Source organism: Clupea harengus, chromosome 20 (genome assembly GCF_900700415.2).
Source record: "Clupea harengus chromosome 20, Ch_v2.0.2, whole genome shotgun sequence".
Classification (NCBI taxonomy): Eukaryota; Metazoa; Chordata; class Actinopteri; order Clupeiformes; family Clupeidae; genus Clupea; species Clupea harengus.
In genome coordinates this window covers 26,143,564-26,163,175 of record NC_045171.1, presented here as the reverse complement: position 1 = coordinate 26,163,175, position 19,612 = coordinate 26,143,564, and the positions used below count along the sequence as shown (strand labels likewise).

Genomic DNA, 19,612 nt, shown 5'->3' with positions numbered 1-19,612 from the left:
GGACTCTAAATAATGTGGAATCATTATGCACGGAGATATAGTCTCAGATGTGTTACCCTGCATTATAGAGGACATACGGCAGGAACACTGGCAGCTGGGGGAGCAATAACATGTTTTTTTAGAAAGAGTTTTTTTTTTTTTAAATATGAGACAAATAAAGATGTACTTCAATTTGAATCATTGCCTTTCCATAAATAGTAATATTTTAATGAGATGATAATTAAAAAGGCCTTTTTGTCACAGCCCATTCTGTGCATATTTATTTAGGTTGCTAATATTAGTCAAGTGCACAATGTGTTTAAAGTCTTAATCGTAATGATTATGTAATAAGACGTGGCTTAGGGCTGCTAATAATATCCATTTCCACCTGTGATGGCCAATCAGAGAGACAGATCTATAAAGCTTATTCTCCACAAGAAACATCCGCTGGCCTATGAGTGCAAAGGTAAGTGTCTTGGTGTTACATTACAGTTATGTGCAGAACACTTTCTAGAAATCTTGTTCCATTGAAGAAGGAGGTTATGAAATAAAACACTGGCTGCTATGTGATGTGTGTCAGTTGGTGTTTATAAACTGGGTAATGGTTATGCATACAAATCCAAAGTCATGTGTTAAAGTAAACATATGTTGGTCCAATTCTTGACTCTTGACTCTCTTGCTCTTTGCTACAAACATTCAAATTAAGGGTATGAAAGACAATGGTTAAATAGAACACAAGATTTTGCTTAATGCAGACAACATAGCTTCCTAACATTTAACAGTGACATATGTTCCTCCCCTGTCTTTGCACTGATGAAAACTTTGATGGAATGTGGAGAACTTTCAGTGCGAGCTATCAAATCAAACTCTGAGGCAATAACACTGATGGGACAGTTTTCTAATTCTGCTGGTCTAACCAGGTTTCAGATACTTCTGAAGCATCATAACTTCTGACGCATCACATTAAACTGTGCTACTATGGGAAACGGACGGGTGAAAAAACAGACCTTATGAGATGGGAATCCCCCCCTTCTCCCCAAGTGGAAATGATAGGAGTGAGAATGACTGCCAAGGCTACTCCTCCTGATTCCAGTCTATCCCTAGTGTCCGCATGTCCATATTAAAGGCAACTCACTAACAGTTATCTACATTTTAAGTAATAAAAGGTCCAGTTAAGATTCAAGATACCTGGACAGTATCGAAGACAGAAATAAAGACTTCCTATGGTTTCCAGAGCAATGAGGATTGCTCCAGACACTGACTTTCTTTCATCCAAATGAAATGCAGGATTAAACTAAAGATATGGGTTTATCTATGTTGGATCAGCTGATTGAAGGAGGGGTCTTAAAATCATTTGAGCAGCTCCAGCATGCAACCTACTAATCCATGACCTTTTTCAGATCCAACTTAGACATTAGGCCTGTACACAAACAAGAATGGGGCAAACTATGGACTTCACTATATAATACAGAACATGTGTTTGTGTAAATAGTCAAAGGTATTATTAAAAACACATTCATATCTTGTACATAATATATTCGACTACAAGAAGATAAACATCTGAACAATGAAAATGGGAACTGGAGATACTGGATTACTGAAGATAATTTAAATAATTATAATAATTTAATGGAGATAATTTAATATAACCACTGCAATATCATGCAGACAGAGACAGAAGATAACAAGCACATCCATTTCATGAGGAATTGTGATGGAAAATATATTTTTTAATCTCTAAATCTCCAAATCTGGCAACACGTCAGAGCATGCTTGTGGGCTGTGGCCTTGTAGGAGACCACACACATGTATTTCTGGACTGGTCTAAATGATTAGGTCTACTATACTGGTGAAACATATCATGACATTGTTTTAAAGAATTGCATTAAGGGGGCACAAAGACAGAACAATAACATAACACCTTGAAAAAAGACATTATACTGGCAGTCCTTCTTTTAATATGTAATGTGATGAGGCTTCTTACACCCATGGGGTAAGCTTATTTTTTAGGCCTATTGGTTAGTGATATCAAATTATTTATGGTAGCCTACTTACGTTTTTTACAGTCAGCATGCGAACAGGACATGGCTTGATTGCTCTATTGAGTTTCGTCATAGGGCTGAGGGTTGAACTTTGTATCAGTAACTTAAGTGGACTTTAGGGGAGGGAACAGTCAGACAAGGGAAGCGAGTGAACGAAACACTCTTGTTTTCGTGGACTTCTATTTAGAGACCTCGGTGATGTTGAACCTAAAGAGAAATAAAAAAAATGAAGTCACAAAAAATTGGTCACTGGATTACATGCTGTCTGGACCGTGGAATGTTTGAATGAAAAATCCACTGTTTTCTACACGCCATTACATAGGCTATATGACGTAGCAGGTGAGTTACCTATCGTTCCTAGGTAGACCTATATTATACTTAAGGTGAATAGCCTGTATTTTGTCCACAGTCAATAACTTTTACTTTGCGATAAAGCAAGACAATTCGATGAAAGTTCATAAAGCTTTTACAAAGCTGTAACCAAAAACAGGAACATCAGACGATGAAGAGGAACTAACGTCAGATGTTGTGTACAATGTAGGCTACTTAGGAGCAGGAATACATAGGAATCACATATGATATCACTATTAAATATAGGCTATGCCGTTGAATTTGCAGGGATTTACAACATTGTGCAATATCATGAAACTGTCGCGTAGGTCTGGAAAAAAGTATTTACTGATGCAAATTACGAATATATAAACACTTCTTACATTTTCATTTACATTGTTCAATACTACAATTTTCATTTTGTATCACTCTTCGTTTTCAGGTTCTGAGAAGAACAACAAACGGACAAGCGTTTCCTTCTCAGTTATATAAACGTTTGCCCTCTGAACAAGAAACTGTAATAATCCCGGAAGAGTGAAAAAAGATGTGTGACATAAACAGAAGTGTCTCTGAATTGGCAGACGTTATCAGGTCTGAGACCCATTTGTACCCTCCACAGGGTGGAGCATCATCACCCCCTGTCAGTACACACTCAGATGGTGATGGAATGGAATGTGCCTCCTCCTGCAACAGTAAGGAGGCACAGACGCATATTCTGGGTGTGCGACCACTCCCCGCAGCCTTGAGCGCGACCACACGCAGATCAAGATTTCAGAGACAGCAGGAGATATGTGAACCAGGCAGTAGCATCTCGCAGACTTTAGCAGTGGACACATATGACAAGGGAAGTCTCACGCCTGCCATGCGTAAAAAGTACCTGAAAGAACTGGTTCTGAATAATGGTTTGAATAGTGGTTATGGAAGTATTCTGCTGCCTTCAAAAACTTCGGGAGGCTACGGGGAGAATGATCCATCCTATTCTGAAGAAGGTAACAATTACAGTTCATACTGGGCTCTTGATCCTATGGAGCACGCATGGATGTTGTCTGTTGTTGATGGAAACTATGAGACAATATCGGCTTACCTCTCTTCGGATCTGAGTCTTCTGACTAGAAAAGACTTTGTCAGCGGTTTCACGGCTCTCCACTGGTTAGCGAAGTATGGGAAGCATGAAACACTTATTCAACTGTTGAAGTATGCTGAAAAAGAGCACTGTCATGTAGACGTCAATTTGAAAGGTAGCGGTGGTCTGACAGCCCTTCACGTGGCTGCTATGCACAGTCAGTTCATGGTGGTGAAACTTTTAGTCGGTGCTTTCGGTGCCAAAATTGATATCATGGACTACAATGGAAGGCGAGCGTGGCAATATCTTAAGTGCAACGCCCCGATGGAGATGAAGGAACTGCTAGGAGCCTGGGATGACGAGCATGTAAGCGTTGGACAGCAGAACGTCAACAACAACAGCTCAGGAGCAGACGTAATAAATTGTAACACTTGTGAGGACGAGGAACCCAAGAATGCTTTTGACAGGAGAAATGACAGCTGGCGGGTTAGATCCTTCAAAAAGTTTTTTTCTCCGTTTTTGTCTTTTGTTAATAAAAACTAGTGTTCGCTTATTCATCTCCTGACAACAAAAAATAAGGTTGAGATTGTGGAAATGCTGTTGTGACTGTAAAATTCCGAATCTTTATCATTTTGTAATATTAAACCTAGAGGTAAAATCAACGTTTCCAGTGGTCAGATTTAAATATATAGAACATACTAGCCTACATAAGACGTGTGGGTTAACATGTGGGGTTAATCACATCACAACATTCCACTGAACCTTGCTGTGTCAACAGAGGTGCATTCTGGGGCTTCCCTCTGAACTCCTACGTGCAATGCATTGTAGGATTCACATGCTTAGTATACGTTTTTCAATGGTGTATACGCTTTTAACAAATTACCCGGCCTAGACCTGTACGACTCGGATCATTAACAACGTACATCAGCAATGGTCATAGACTATGTAGGTCAGGCATTCAGTGAGATGAACCCACTCCTGGTATACAATACATACAACCAAAACTTCACTCAACACCTATCAGTGCAATTACCCTCCCCTTGGGACTCGTTTAAGATATAGTGCACAAGTCCTGAAGAACATGTCTTTCTAATCATTTCAGCTCAATTAAAATGATGCCCGATTGTATGTGCAGCCCTGGAATCATATGGTCTCTCGGTCTCCTGTTCAGCTGGAGTTCAGCAACACACACCTGTCAAGCAAATGTACCATGGTCTGGTCATCCATTAACCTCATCTACTGCTGCCATCATATATTAAAAAGGTTCAATCCACAATTTCTAGAGAAAGGTTGCCATCACTTCTGTGCTCCTGAAGCAACAGGATGGGCTGGGACAAACAGTATTTTTCTTGACTAGACACTGAACAGAAAGCTAGAAGACGCCAAGGACAAATTAACTGAATTTGACCACACAAAAAAAAGGTATTGGCTTAGAATCGTGGACTTTGCTTTTAAAGTAAACTAGGCAAAAATTACACTTGAGGTATGGTTTTACCATCCTCAAAATTCATTTAGATAGCATATGGTCATGTGAAGGACAGATAAACACCTGTGTCTTCCCCACTAGCCAGCCAGGATATGCCCCATGCAGTTCGGTGCAACAGGCTGGACCCCCTGCAAAAATGTAAGAAAAGCCTTCACACGCATGACAGTGCCAGCTATACTGCCAAAAGACACCAGTTAGCGTGTTGGCAAGCTTCTATCAGTGTCAGCTGGGCTGTTGGTGGCGTTTGCAAGGCTTTTGCATGCCTTTTAGGTAGTTATCTTGCTAGTTTTGTTAGAGAACTCCGTATTGCTGCTTTAAGGGAACCAATCAATTTGAACTCAAATGTGGACGACTGTCCTACAGAAAACCTGGATATAAATGCTCACATTCCAAATCTCAGATAATAAAAAACCTACATACAGCAAGAGGCACATCAGAAGTTCAGATCTTATAACAAATGTTTTATTGTTTCACAGCAAAACCCTACTATCTGTACAAAGAGACCGCTGTTCCAGATGCCATGGCTTCTCTCCAGGCTCGAGTTGGTGGTCCCACTGAGGGTTCGGGAGATGCCAAGAGTGTGATGGGCCACACTACAGACCCAACTTTGTCCTCCTCCAGTGTCTCCTCTTGGAATTGTACCTGGCAACCAAAAAAAAAAAACCTCTTTGAGCAGAGCCATAACACAGGGATCGCAGGTTTCCACATAATTACAAAGATGAAGTGGTCTTAAGACAAGCATCATTTCATCACTCATACACATGCACACAGAGATTGAGGGTCAATTATGCCAGCAACCCACAAGCATCCATATTCAAGCAATGCAGTTTAGACCATAAACTATACATTCTAAAATCCACACCATCTATGGCAACATTGATCAACTCAATGTACTAAAAGGTACAGATTAGATGGTGAAACACTAGGCTAAGGATAGCTGTCAGTACTTCAGAGCATCCCCATCACTTCAGTGACCAGGATAAATAATTCCAAAGTATTGTAAACTTTACTGTCAGCAGGATAATGGCAGTACTCCCACAGAATGAAGCACTGTAATTGCAACCTGCTTTACCTAACGTCATAGTATTAAAGTTTGATAGCCTCGAGTTTACAAACTGTACAAGGACAATGTTGATGTAGACATTACTTACGTTCAGAATTATATCAAGACAATGAACACACTTCACATCGACCTCATAGATTCCGAATCTACACATGCGACGACAATAAACTCAAAAGCTTACCTGATCTTGTTGCCGGTTTTCATTCTGATCCACTGAGGAATTGGCCTGTTCTGCTTCTGCTTCTTCGCGAGAAAGCGCTTGATTCTGTAGGTTTTGTGGGACGACTGAAGAACAGAAACACGTGGCATTAGCCCAGATCTTACACCCAGAAGAAGCAATGCGCCATCAATTTGGAGCACAGGTGAACAAACACACTGTAACTCACATTTCGGAAGAGAGCTAAGTTAGCATACGGAACCTCAACCGAATGCATAACCGTTTATGCTATGCTATATAGCTAACATGCTAACACTGCAAAAAGCACCATGTTTACGTGTTACATTACACAGATACTAACATATTCTAAACATGGGCCAAGAACTTGAAACAGTTCGTACAAATATTTTGTTACAAAACCCTTAATTCTTTAAGATGTTTAAAGATTGTCCACTCACCATTACGCCTCCCCTGTCTTGTCACCACAATGGCGGAGGATGAAGAGAGAGAACCATGGGAAATCGGGGGTCTTGTATATCCGCATTTTGGGGCGGGGCGCAGCAACTTACATACCTATTGGACAGACAGCGACACCCATTGGATCCTTAGATTTTTTTTCTCACCACAATTTCGACTTGCAAGGAGCACATTTGATTGATTGATTGATTTTTGGTAATTCAAACTTTCACGCTTATATAGGTATTCCTTTCAAGATCAGACAGTAATACTCCAGTAATCATTTTTTTTTACAACATTAGCAATGTCTAGACTATATTTCTGATAAATTCTGTGTTATTTAAAGTAACACTATGCAACAATTTCACACTTTTTAATGTATGGTTTTTATAGGCAACTAGTTTAGGTACCATCCTCAAATTCATTGAGATAGCATATGGTCATGTGAAGGACAGATAAACACCTGTGTCTTTCCCACTAGCCATCCAGGATATGCCCTGAATACCCTGCAAAAATGGAAGAAAAGCTTTCACACGCATGACATTGCCAACTATACTGCCAAAAGACACCAGTTAGTGTGTTGGCAAGCTTCTATCAGTGTCAACTGGGCTGTTGGTGGTGTTTGCAAGACGTGTGCATGCCTTTTAAGTAGTTAGCTTTCTAGTTTTGGAACAGAACTCCTTATTGCTGCTTGAAATAGGTGAGATTTTCCTTCAAAAACAAGAACATTTCTCAGTGATTCCACACTCAGTAGTGTATAAATGTATTTTACCAAATATGTGTTTACTTACTACCAACCCACCTTCCCTTTGAAATGAAATCCACATACCACAATGATGTTCAACGGTTTATTAGGGGAAAAAGTTTTCATCCAGTTTTGTTTACAAGTAGCAATCATGACCTCTTAAACTGGTGTAAATATGTAAATTGTATGTATGTAGCTCTGGGTCTCCTATTCAGCTGGAGTTCAGCAACACACACCTGTCAAGCAAATGGAACCGTGGTTTGGGCATCCACTAACATCATCTACTGCTGCCATTAAAAAGGTTCAGTCCACAATATCTGGAGAACAGTTGCCATTTGAGCCTAACAGCCAATCAAATGTTGATGGGCTGGGACAAACAGTATTTTTCTTGACTGCACACTGAACAGACAGCTAAGAAGACGGCGAGGACAAATTAACTGAATTTGACCACACAAAAGGTATTTGATTAGAATCATGGACTTTGCTTTTAAGGGAACAGATCAATTTTGACTCAAATGTTGAAGACCGTCCTACGGAAAACCTGAAAATAAATGTTCTCGCATTCAACCCACCTTCCCTTTGAAATGAAATCCACATACCACAATGATGTTCAACGGTTTATTACAAAAAAAAATCTCATTCAGTTTTGTGTTTACATGGCTGTAGCAATCATAAAAGTAAAATATAATGACCTCTTAAACTGGTGTAATTATGTAAATTATGGCTAGCTAAGGGTATAAGGAAAGTATGAGTGAGAAGAAGTTTGTGGTTTGATGTGGTGCAGCATTATTTTGCACATGAGCAATCCCTCATCTGCAAGGGTAGAGAAGGCCACTGAGTATGGTCCTAGCCTGATAGTTTGCATCCAAGGATGGAAAATGTTGACAAGAGCAAATGCTTATATCAGAATTTAGTAATATGACAAACATGGCTCTCAGAAATAGACAGAGGATAATGGCAAGTAGGTCATCTAAAGACTCACAGAACGGTTCTAATTGGGACATAAAGCCTAGGGAAGCAAAGTAAAGTTTACAATGGATGTCTAGTGAAATACTGCAGAACTCTTTCCATGTCTTCTTGCATTACTAAAACAGGAATGTGCTCTAAGCTTACAGAAGTACCTTTTGAATACACTGTGTGGCTGTATGGTGCAGCGATTTTGGCTATGTATAAACAGTAAGGTCACTTCTGAGCTGACATTGTGAAATGACTTTGGTTTTTCCTTTCTCCTAACCCAATGTTCAGCTATATCCATCCTTAATGGATTGCATTTTCCCCTTGCCTTTCTCATTGACACAATCAAGAGTGGTTCATTCAGGCACTTGAGGGCCTATCCATCTTTGTTTGCCATCTTTCCAAAAAGGGAGCTAGAGGGTGAGGAACTGCCCAGTCCTAGAGGTGCAAATGTCGTGGGCACCCAACACATCCCATTGCAACACCCTTTGCACCTGAGCAAAAGCCCCTCTGCCTTGGCCAACAGGCCTAGCGCTGATGTATCTAAGCCTGTTCACTCCTCCCCCTTCTCCTGGGTGTTCCTGCCTTCACCGTCAGCCTTCTTGTTGGCCACATGAGTGTCGCCCGCTGGCCCTCCGGTCCGGTTGCGGCTCCTGGCACCGGGCTGGTAGAGCTGGATGGCAGGCCGGTCCTGGGAGAACAGAAAAAACTGTTACAGTACCGTAGCGATCGCATACGCAACCAGTGTCATATGTGCTGTGTGACAACAAGTCACAATGCAAACACAAGGCATGCAACGCTGGGCAGTCTTTTTGTAAACCTGATAAGGATCTATCAATCATGTTCATAGAAATAAGTTTAAATACATCTTACTCTCTGTTTCCATATTTAAGTACGGTAAGGTACAAACAAACACAAAGGTAATTCAATGTGGACTGGCAATGCCATCCCTCATTTCTTCATTAGTGTTATAGTGATTGGCCCACCATTCAGATGGATTCTTTTATAGTGACCGTTATAGTGATTGGCCCACCATTCAGATGGATTCCTTTATAGTGACCGTTATAGTGATTGGCCCACCATTCAGATGGATTCCTTTGGGATATATGATGCTAATGGGCCAACCCAAATGATACGGAGAGTGATTAGCACATCCAGAGCACTGAGGTTGTGAGATTGAACCTTTCTACACCTGCACTCTTATCTACCCTGTGGGCAGAAGAGCCATTACATCTTGTCCCATGAAACAACCCTGGGCACCTTTCTGCACAGGTGTTGACAACTGAATGTATGCAACCTCTGCACACATGGTTAATGTTCTCTAGTCAAATACCATCTGCACTGTTGCATTCACACAGATATCAACTATCCTTCTCCTGATGTGATGTACAAAAGATAATGTGCAGAAATCAAGTATGCATGCTTGGCAGTATGTTAGTCCAGTAGTCCAGAGATCAGCCTTCAGAGTACTATAATCTTTGGCGTTTGAAAGGGCTTACATACACCACATTGCAGCATGATGTATCTTATAGTCAAAAGTAACTCATGTTTATTCTGAAATTGATACAAATCTATACATTATTACAAATTAAAGCATGTTACTTGTCAACAGCACAGCGGCAAAAAAATGACAATAAGCAAAATAATTATAGATTGATTGACACTGTACATGGAGCAGATGCACACATAGTTTTGAGTATTACCTTGTTCCTCAGCTTGTCTCTTTTGAGACCTTCTTCCTTCTTGTGGTCTTTGGAAGACTTGTCTGGTTTATCGGCATGACTGGAGGATTCCCCACTGTTTTCATTTCTCCGTTTCTCCCAACGCTCTCTATCTTTCCTCCCCTCATCGTCTCGCTTCTTGAAGGTGTTCTCTCCATCATGGCGATCTCTCCTCCTACGCCGGTCCTCATCCTGTCGTCTGATTCGCTCCTTCTCTTTCTGGCGGCGTTCCCGGTCTCGCTCTCTCAGCTGGTCTGCATCCCGATCTCTGTAGTCTTTGCGGCCCTCTTCATCCAACCTTCAAAGACAAAGCACAATTGTTTTCTACCCAATATAAAAATCGAACTTTAAAGTGAAGTGGGCTGCCAAAGTAATCTGTACTGACTAGGTTGGTGTCCACCTTGAAACACATTGCTTGGTGTGTATTCAAGAACAGGAGAAGTTGGTCAAATCCTGTTTTTATGTTGACTATCAAAACAAATCTGTTGAACCCATTCATAACGTTTTTAGAGCTCACTTTCTTGGCCTGTCCTCTCGGTTTTCTCCATTCTGGCGTTTCTTAATGTCAGAGCATCCAGGAGCTCGGTCCTCCTTGAACTTCTCTCGCTCCACTCTCTTCACCTTCTCTCTGGGCTTCTCAGTCTCCCCCTCATCAGCTTTGTCAGGCTTCTTCAGGAGCTATGAAACAAAGACATACAAAATGTGAGTCTTAATATGAAACAGTGAACTTCAAACATTAAGGCATCAGAGAGTGAGTAGGATAAGGCTTCATTCATCATTCATGCACCCTGTTACTGGACCATAGAAACACAAACAGTACCTTGATCTTGGGCTCTTCCTTAGACTGTTCCTTGTCCTTTTCAGAGGCTCTGTCTCCTTTTTTTGATTTTTCCACATCCTTCCGCTTCCGTCTGTCCTCCTCTCTCCACTTGCGTCGTTCTTCATCCCGCAAGCGCTTTCGCTCCAGCTCCCTCCTTCTCCGCTCTTCTTTCTTCTCCTCCCTAATTCTCTGGATTATTAAGGCAGTTTTTAAAACGTAACACAGCAGCCGATGAACTTTTGTTCAGAAACTCTTCAAGAAATAGTATGGGAGCACTTCTGATCAGAGAAAGGGTTTTACCTGTTTATTCTTAAGGAAGTCCAAGAGAGGAGTGGTCTTCTTAGCTGATTTAGATGGAGAAAAGAAAAGATATAAGGTCTTTTGAAAGTGTTTTACTTTGCCACAGACAGAAATATACTTATAAATATAGGTATAAATATACCAATAAGTTCTTTGGTTTTAGCCTCTATCTCCTCAAGCAGAGTCTCTGGTGTAGAGGTCAGCTTCTCATCGTCTCCATTGTACAACTCCAAGAACTTCTTGTAATCACCATCTGTGCATAAGAGGTGTGAGAAATATCATGCATGAGATTGAGACCCAATGACTTCACCATATGATAACAGTACTAGTTCTTAAAAGGCAACCTTCTTCAATTGTTCCAATTTTGGCATCCTTTTTCTTGCTCCTCCTTTTGGCAATTTTCTGGAATGGAGCAAACTCCACAACTGCTGGATACTCCTGACCTATGACAAATATACAAACCAAGTATATCACACATCTGCACACTGATATCATTTATATTATTTAAAGGATTTGTAACTGTACAAGTGGTTATTTTCACAGTCAAATCACCAGAAAAGATGGAATTTCGACAGACTGAAAGAATGTGTATCTTGAGCATAGTGTATGGCCTCACCTCTACTGTCGATAAAGACATATCCATCAAAGCGATCTCTGAAGAGTACAACGTCATCTTGATTCTTGAAATTTAGGTATGCTCTGGAGAAGAGGTGTGGGAATAGGCTGAAAAGGCAGAAAACGTCATGAGCTAGGCTTCTAACCACAGATGCCAACGTGACCAATAACACTAGTTCCACAAGAGCTTACCTAGTGTCGTTGGAAAAGAACTCAAGGTAGTCAACTTCAGGCAAGGGTTGAAGCTGCTCTTGTAATTCCTCCTTTGTTAAACTCGGAGGGAGACGTCGGATGATAATCTTGCCACAAATACAAATACTGATGTCATTCTCAGAAACTGTTTTCAATGTTTTTACACTCAGGTCTCTACGGGTTACCTTCATTAGCTTTGGTTTAACTAGCTATCGTTATCTGAAACTGGAAGAAAGGGTAACAAATAGTGGGACAGATTGCGCTGGGAATAACTCAAATTTGCAGTCATAAAAGTATAACGTTCGCTGGCTAAAAGGTTAAACAGAACGCAAAGTCACTATGCAGATAACATGATCCAAGTTAAATCCATCACGTAACTTGCGCAGCCAGCTACAGTTAGCTGTATCGCTAACGGCTATCTCAGCTTTACTGTCACTTTAAAGGAGCTGCATCGTAGACTACGACGAATTGGTGTCACAATTAATTAAACACATACACAATCTGCAACTTACCGATCACTATTACGTATTTGTTTTGAATTCAAACACGAACATTACTCATTTCAACGACATTGCTGAAATACGTTGCTACAGTTAACGTTAGCTCACTATGCTAGCTAGGTATCGATACTTAACTGAGCTACCTAAAATAGAGAACAACTTTGTTGTTGAGTCCTAAATGAAGTGCCCATACAGCCACACAAACTAAGACACTATCTGTTCTTTAACATTTAAGGTCAGATATGCAAGAGTAGATAACGTCAGTTTCTAAAAAAAACAAGTCTGAGACGGCCAGATATTTGTTAGCTAAGTTGGTAATAAGATAAGCTAACTAGCTAATGGTAATTTACCTTGGTCATTGCCTCCTTTCTCTCTTTACATGGCTTATCGGGCTTTTCATTTTCTTCACATTTAATCTCCACTTTTTTCTCTCTCGGACGAGTATTTTCTTTGTCTTCTTTCATTGTTATGCAGTCCCGTCGTCTAGCAAACACTAATCGTGGTTAGTAAACAGGTGCTCAACTATTTGTGTTGCTACTGAACAGCCCCCTCTGAACTTTCCTGACAACAGCAAGCTAGGTTGACCAGCAATAGCCTTAGTGAAAATGAAATTTTATAATAAATTCCTCTAAACCATCAATGATGATAGAACTCGATATACCTCATCCTACCTATGTGTGTATACATATATAAATATATATATATATAAATCCATATATATATTTAAAAAAAAATGGTGCTTTCCATTTCCGCTTTACATTTCTGAACTTTTTTTTTCAGTACTTCAGTGGTGCACTTTATTTCTTGGGTGCTCTTTGGATGAGCCAGAAATGTGTCCTTTTTTTATGAAGTGGTGGCGTAATTCATATAATTTCTGAAGGACTGTGTTACTTGAACTCTTTCTTTCTGACCGTAGACGGGCTCTGCCTGTCTCATCTGCCTGGGTGACGGTAGCACTTTAATCAACCAGCAGGTGACGCTATCAAACAAAACGTTGCAAGACACAAACAGGATGTTGGGATTCATTTCGGAAGTGGTAGAATGACCGTAGTTTGTCCCATCGGGGAGACATCTTAGCTTACAGCAACCAAACAGAAAATAACACCAATACGTAGTCTGTATTTAACGTTGCGGCCATGTGGTATGAAATAATACCGGGGTTCGCCATTATGACTGTTTGTCTGATGATCCCTGGCATTGCTACAAGCAATATTCATAAATTCACAAATGGTGGCAAGGTGAGTGCTGCGAAGGTAGCTAAATAGATACCGTACTAGCTTGCTAATGTTTTCTTATCCATTACTAACCTTTAGGTATGTTGGTTACATTAGTGTTTCAGAATATCATAATCAGCCTTTAAAAGCTGTGTACCAGTAGATACCTTGTCTAACTATCCGGCTTGCTTGACATGGTTAACTTAAATGATTGTGCCCAAGACTGTACTGTACTGACAGTTCATTATTACCCTAGCCTGTGCGTACAAATAGTTGTAGATCACTCGAGCAGCTTATCAGAATGATCATTACCCAAGTTAGTCTGTTAACGTAACGTTCATTTTCATTTTCAACAGGAGAAGAGACTTGCCCGAATTCCTTATCAGTGGTATTTGTTGGAGAGAGACAGGCGGGTTTCTGGAACTGGACAGCATTTTCAATCTAAGGTTTGTCCTTCAGTGTGGTCTAGCTAGCAAATTGAGTTTGAACAACTTCTTATATCTAAATATGTGCCTCATTTGTCCACATTTCTTTCACATACAGGGTCTTGAAAACATTCCCTGAAGCACTTGGACCCCCCTCCCTATGAAAGGATGTACAGTTGTGCTGAGCAATCGTAAAATAAAGTTATGTTAACAGATATTTGTTGTCCATGTGTTTAAAACTTTATCAACATGTCAAAAATAATACAGAATTATCATTTTAAAAATCACAATTAATGTTACGTGTTACAGAACTGTAGGTTACGCAGCCCTGAGAGCAGATCTTAGCTGTATTTTTGTGTTTAGATAAAAGTAATTGTGAAGACCAAATTGACTTACCCACAATATATAATGGAAAAGAGAACATTTGACCTGAGAAGTAAACAGTGAGAACCCAACATATCATTGCAGAATTCATACAAGAAAAAGATAGACTAACTTTTGATTCTATAAATGGAAAAAAGAGCCATTTTTAATGAAGGGGAGGACATTTAAAAAAATGAATTTGTTAAATCTAAACAAAATGGACTTTGAACATACAAAAGGTTGTAATGTGGACAGTTTTATGAAACAACTTCCCATTTTTAACTATTTATGACTCTAATAAAACGCATGCAGACTGGAGGAACGGTGTGATATTTGTGCAAAAACTTGGTGGCTGTGATGTGTACCTTTTGAATAAACCCAAATGGTTTTAGGCTCTTTTGGGGTGTAACGTGTCTTCAAGAACTACATTTTCTCAGCCCTCTGTCCCCAGCAAGGGTAATATGCTCTCTGGCCAAGGACCATAAAACTTAACGAAAGATAATCAAGTGGGTGAAGAGAAGGAGGGACCGACTCGAGAGAAGGCGAAACTAAAACTCATGCGGAACAGATTAAGAGCAGTCTACTTCATGCCTCCAACAACAACAGCGCTTCAACATGGGCTGTACACCCTCTAAAACACCTAATCTAGTCTCGGTACCATTACCTGCAGATCATTCTGACCTGGACACCAGTTCTACATTTTTGTCCAGCCAGGGGAATTCATCACTCACTCATGAGACTAGCCTACCGGGGTCAACCATTCAGCAGGCTGATTCCCTCACTGGTGAGACCTCGCAGAACACATGAGCTGAAAATGTTTCCATATGGTTACACAGATGTCAGAAATGTGCTATTGGTCGGTTCTCTGATAATGGAGACTGCAGCAGACTATTCAAGGTGCACCAAATGGCTTGTTCCATAGCTGCAGGGATGTTATTGCCCGTATGATCCCTCCTAGAGTGTCACAGGGCTTGATGTTTCCAGGCAGCCAATATCTAGGCCAGGGTAGTTATTCCACACACGTGAAATGGAAATGTAATTTTGCCGGCACAGGATGTTTGCTTGTACTTGTGGACTATGGTTTGTGTTCCCATCACATTAGTTCTGCTTTACTGCTACGTGCTGAGCATCAAGGTTTTGCTTTGCAACATACCATTTGTCAGAAGTCAGTTGTTGATCAGTTAGAGATAATATCTTATGAATTTAATGATGGATACCACTGTAGGTCCTATATATGATGTTTATGTGATATTTACATATGATGTATGATATTTGCAAGACTGATTCTATGTTCTTTCATTTTGGTCAGTTCTCTACACTGAGAATCTCAGTCATTCTGTGAGTCCATCCTTCACCATCACTGAGTCCCGGATGACAGACCATGAAAACAAAGCCAGCAATTCAGCACTAACTGCAGTTTCACAGAGGTTCAAATGAAACTTCACAAGAGAATTCAAAAAAGAATTCTAAAATATTCACTAATGTATTCCATTGATTCAAATCTCCTGCATGTGTCTAGATATCCATGGTGGGCTTAACGTTACTATGTATATTCACGATGGTGCACACAATGCCAGTGTGGCTGTCTCATTAAAAAAAAGTTTTAGTTTTTCTGAGATTTAGCAGCGATGCATTTTATTTGGCATGGCCAATGATAATATCCGATGGTTTAGAGAACATCATATGAGATGGCTTAAAAGAAGAGGGAATCCAGTTTTATCTGTAGACTGAACAAAAATCAAGATATACTTTTATTGTTCATAAAATCATACCAGGGAGTATAGCCATACCTTTTCAACTGGGGTGACAAGAGTTTTACGTGTATAACGGTGGTTAAAGTAGTTATTGCTTGAAGTATGGTTTTACGATGTCACCATAACTCCAACAGGAGCCAAGCTTCAGGCATATGACAAGTGTTGAATTTCTTCTTATGCTTCCAGTCAATATATTTGCGGGATCAGGAAAATGACTCCTCTCCAGGCAAAGCTTTTCATCTTGATATTCTTTGCAATCACTTATTAGCAGTTATAGAAATTAAATGTATTTAATGCTATTTATTTTGTCATTAAATAATGAAGTAATTTTTACATGCAACCACAATTTCTGGATGTTCTCTATGACAAAACCTTTTCTTTGTAACTAACGCAGGGACTTTATATCAAACATAAAATAATTACCACCTCATATTGCTTTGCTTGACATATTTTCACATGATCTTAAAAGAAATAAAAGCTCAGCTTAGTTATGCTACTACACATTTTCTAAGAGTGATCTTTGACACAGACAAATCCTCTTGGTTAACACAGACCCATTAAGTTAATGTGAATTTAATTCAGATCCTACATAATTACTGTATGAATGAAGCAAAAGGTTGATTTTCACCAAAATGTTTATTAAAATTCAAAATACAAGGACAAAAATCCCCTCAAATACTCTTTTCCCTTACAAAAAAATGCCCATTCTGTATGTGTCTACAGGCTCAAATATGAATGACAGCAGGCCTAATAAAGAAAGATCAGTGAAGTGTCAATGAACATGTGTTTCAGTACATCTTCAGTGTATCTTTAAAGCCTTTGAAAGCTATTAACAAAATGTACATGGTAATATTGCAGGTAACCCCACACCACAATTTACCTGCACAGATACAATTAAAATAGCAAAGACATCATAAAAGTACAACATTCCTTATTTCTGTTCTTTGCCTTTTGTCTTTCTATACACCATTTCTCTGAAGCTGGACAGAATCTTGCTCTCCCTCTTCCTTCTCTCCTCCTGGTTGAAAGACGCCAGGGCTCTCTTTTCATCAGCACTGTAGATCTGGTTCTCCTTTCTCAGACGCACAGCTTCCATACGACGATGTCTGAGGGGTGGAAAGTTATGGCATTAATCGTCCATGTCAGCAGAAAAAAACGTAACAATCCCAACCATGATCATAAATAACTTATAGCCTACAACTGTAAACACAACCAGAACTGAACAAGGACATTCTTACCTGCTACCACTCATAACATAACCAGAAACTTCATAAGATGCGATTTCATCACTGGTCAGTCCGATTTCACCTCTCCTTGGGATCCGTTTCCCTGCTTTCACATACTCTGCCATGGCTGCACCCTCTCCTGGCAGGAGGGCGTGCCCAAAGCTGATTGGAGGAACAACAAGGCAGGGATGTTAAAGGAAACTCCTTCCTCCACGCATATATTATTAGAGTGAATAACAATCATGGTAAAACACATGAAAATACACCCAAACAGGAGGTCACCATCAGACTTGTGCGGTGGCAAACTACTCACTCCAGAGGCTTGTCATCCTGGGACAGGTGGGTGAGTGGAGTCTCGGGGCCCACCATGACTTCGTTCAGACCGTTCTTCTCCACCCAGAGATCGTCATTAATGTCGTCCTCCTCCTCTTCAGACTGGTCACTGCTAGAGCTGCTGGATTCTTTGTGACTCTTCTTGGCCTTCTTCTTCTTGGACTTCTTCCTGGAGGAGGAATCAGTTGTGATGTCATGAGATCTTAATTCCCCTCTTTTCCACTACCATGCAAGAAAAGTAAAAACATCTTATATAGCTTGAGGTATGTATGTATGTATGTATGTATGTATGTATGTATGTATGTATGTATATACTTCTTGCTTTTCTTCTTCTTTTTCTTCTTTTTCACATCTTCTTCTGCAAAACAAACATCTAGTTATCATGGAGAGCACTAAATAAATGTAATCCATCATTCGAGGGATGAATTGATCCGTAAATGGCAGTGGACATGCCTACATACCTTCTGAGTCACTCCCTGATTCACTGTCCTCAGAGTGTTTCTTGCTTTTCTTTTTCTTTGACTTCGACTTCTTCTTCTTCTTTTTCTTTTTCTTCTTGTCTTCTATGATACAGTAAAAATAAAAGATTTGTTATTAACGTTATGAAACCAATTATGAAACCGTATGCGTCACCATATAGTATAGTGTGTAAGTATATGTATGATATTGAATTCTCCAAAAGTTCTCTATGTTACAAGAAATTCAAACCTTCAGAACTTGGGTTGTTTTTCACATCCTCTTCAACTGGGGTGTGCTCATCTGAACTATATAACAGACACAATAAGATGTTAAACTCGAACAGTCATTTCATTTTTTTGTAATATCATATCAGCACGGTTAACACTTACTCTGGATCTCTCACTCTTGGTGAATATCCCCAGACTTCTGGTGATCCCAGTTCACCAATTCGCTCTCGCTCTTGTAAACGCCTGTAGAGATCAAAGCTAATATAAGCATTACTTATACTAAAGGAAGATAGAGTACAAGACCATATGCAATGGGTGACAGCGTTCAGTTCTTTTTCCATGCATCACCTTGCATTGAATGCTTCTTGTCGTTGGCGCTGGGCATCATCCCTGTGATCGTAGTATTCAGACCTCGGAGCAGGCCCATGCCGATTATCTCGCTGATCTCGCTGATCAGACCAGTTGGGTCGCTCTCTAGATCTGGAGCGGCTACGAGAACTAGCCGTCCGAAATCTTGGCTTACCTCTGCTTTTACGCTCTTCTTTGACAAAATAGTTTTCGTATCTATAGTTTTTCACCCCAGGGCTTGACTCACGAGAACTTCCACTGCCTGATCGACTGTGACGCCGTCGTTTAGGGCTGCTGGGTTCTGTGTTTTTGGCGTCATGTTCTGGGCGATAATTCTCAGGCATCCTCGCTGAATTTCAAAATTTCAAATACATATAACCTCTTGTAACAAGCGCACACACATTAACAATACGGCGTTATGTCGCTAACAGAAACAGTGCGTCACGATAAGCGAATTGCTAGACGTTAGCTGGTAGCAAAATTGCGTTAGACTAACGCTACGTATCAAAGCCTGTCAATACGTCTTTAGGTTGCTCAATTATCAATGCAGAAGTACCCTTCCTACCTCTCCACACCTATTCCTTATTTTACTGACTTCTCACAAGTCTGAATTTATAGTCTTTCATTTTGTAACGTTGGCCTTTAGCGAAACATTCGCCTTCTCTGATTAAGAAAGCATGAGAACCTAGCATCAACAATCGACTAAAAGGGAAGTTGACTGGGGGGAGCGAATAGTAGCTAATAAAAGTTTCTGAATGTGAAGGTTGTTTGCAGTGGCGATTGTCCAAAGAAGTGTAGTGCTGAGTATAAGTAGCTCATTCATATGATAAATATTTTGTT

At 40.1% G+C, this 19,612-nt stretch overlaps 5 protein-coding genes and 1 non-coding gene across 6 annotated transcripts; 2 read left to right on the top strand and 4 right to left on the bottom strand.

The window, feature by feature from the left end:
* The first annotated feature begins 2,121 nt into the window (after positions 1–2,121).
* sowahd (sosondowah ankyrin repeat domain family d) lies at positions 2,122–4,076 on the top strand. The gene is made up of 2 exons (XM_012842098.3): positions 2,122–2,360; positions 2,794–4,076. Exon 2 carries the CDS (start codon positions 2,896–2,898, stop codon positions 3,955–3,957), a length of 1,062 nt encoding a protein of 353 aa, XP_012697552.1. The 5' UTR covers positions 2,122–2,360; positions 2,794–2,895; the 3' UTR covers positions 3,958–4,076.
* A 1,264-nt stretch (positions 4,077–5,340) lies between these two features.
* On the bottom strand, positions 5,341–6,692 carry rpl39 (ribosomal protein L39). The gene is made up of 3 exons (XM_012842108.2): positions 6,579–6,692; positions 6,145–6,248; positions 5,341–5,542 (listed from the first exon to the last, which is right to left on the bottom strand). The coding sequence occupies exons 1-3, from the start codon at positions 6,579–6,581 to the stop codon at positions 5,494–5,496; spliced, it is 156 nt and encodes a 51-aa protein (XP_012697562.1). The 5' UTR covers positions 6,582–6,692; the 3' UTR covers positions 5,341–5,493.
* LOC116218030 lies at positions 5,836–5,970 on the bottom strand. The gene has a single exon (XR_004162646.1). It is a non-coding gene; the product is annotated as a small nucleolar RNA SNORA69 (small nucleolar RNA).
* A 1,233-nt stretch (positions 6,693–7,925) lies between the features above and the next one.
* On the bottom strand, positions 7,926–13,018 carry upf3b (UPF3B regulator of nonsense mediated mRNA decay). Its single transcript, XM_012842135.3, has 10 exons — positions 12,774–13,018; positions 11,924–12,030; positions 11,733–11,839; positions 11,461–11,559; positions 11,259–11,369; positions 11,117–11,160; positions 10,817–11,005; positions 10,514–10,674; positions 9,979–10,294; positions 7,926–8,966 (listed from the first exon to the last, which is right to left on the bottom strand). The coding sequence occupies exons 1-10, from the start codon at positions 12,885–12,887 to the stop codon at positions 8,829–8,831; spliced, it is 1,386 nt and encodes a 461-aa protein (XP_012697589.2). The 5' UTR covers positions 12,888–13,018; the 3' UTR covers positions 7,926–8,828.
* A 421-nt stretch (positions 13,019–13,439) lies between these two features.
* ndufa1 (NADH:ubiquinone oxidoreductase subunit A1) lies at positions 13,440–14,279 on the top strand. Its single transcript, XM_012842111.2, has 3 exons — positions 13,440–13,661; positions 13,994–14,083; positions 14,181–14,279. Exons 1-3 carry the CDS (start codon positions 13,560–13,562, stop codon positions 14,199–14,201), a joined length of 213 nt encoding a protein of 70 aa, XP_012697565.1. The 5' UTR covers positions 13,440–13,559; the 3' UTR covers positions 14,202–14,279.
* A 2,520-nt stretch (positions 14,280–16,799) lies between these two features.
* On the bottom strand, positions 16,800–19,480 carry nkap (NFKB activating protein). The gene is made up of 8 exons (XM_012842123.3): positions 18,773–19,480; positions 18,587–18,667; positions 18,447–18,502; positions 18,200–18,301; positions 18,054–18,096; positions 17,719–17,907; positions 17,418–17,567; positions 16,800–17,285 (listed from the first exon to the last, which is right to left on the bottom strand). The coding sequence occupies exons 1-8, from the start codon at positions 19,114–19,116 to the stop codon at positions 17,111–17,113; spliced, it is 1,140 nt and encodes a 379-aa protein (XP_012697577.1). The 5' UTR covers positions 19,117–19,480; the 3' UTR covers positions 16,800–17,110.
* Positions 19,481–19,612: the final 132 nt, after the last annotated feature.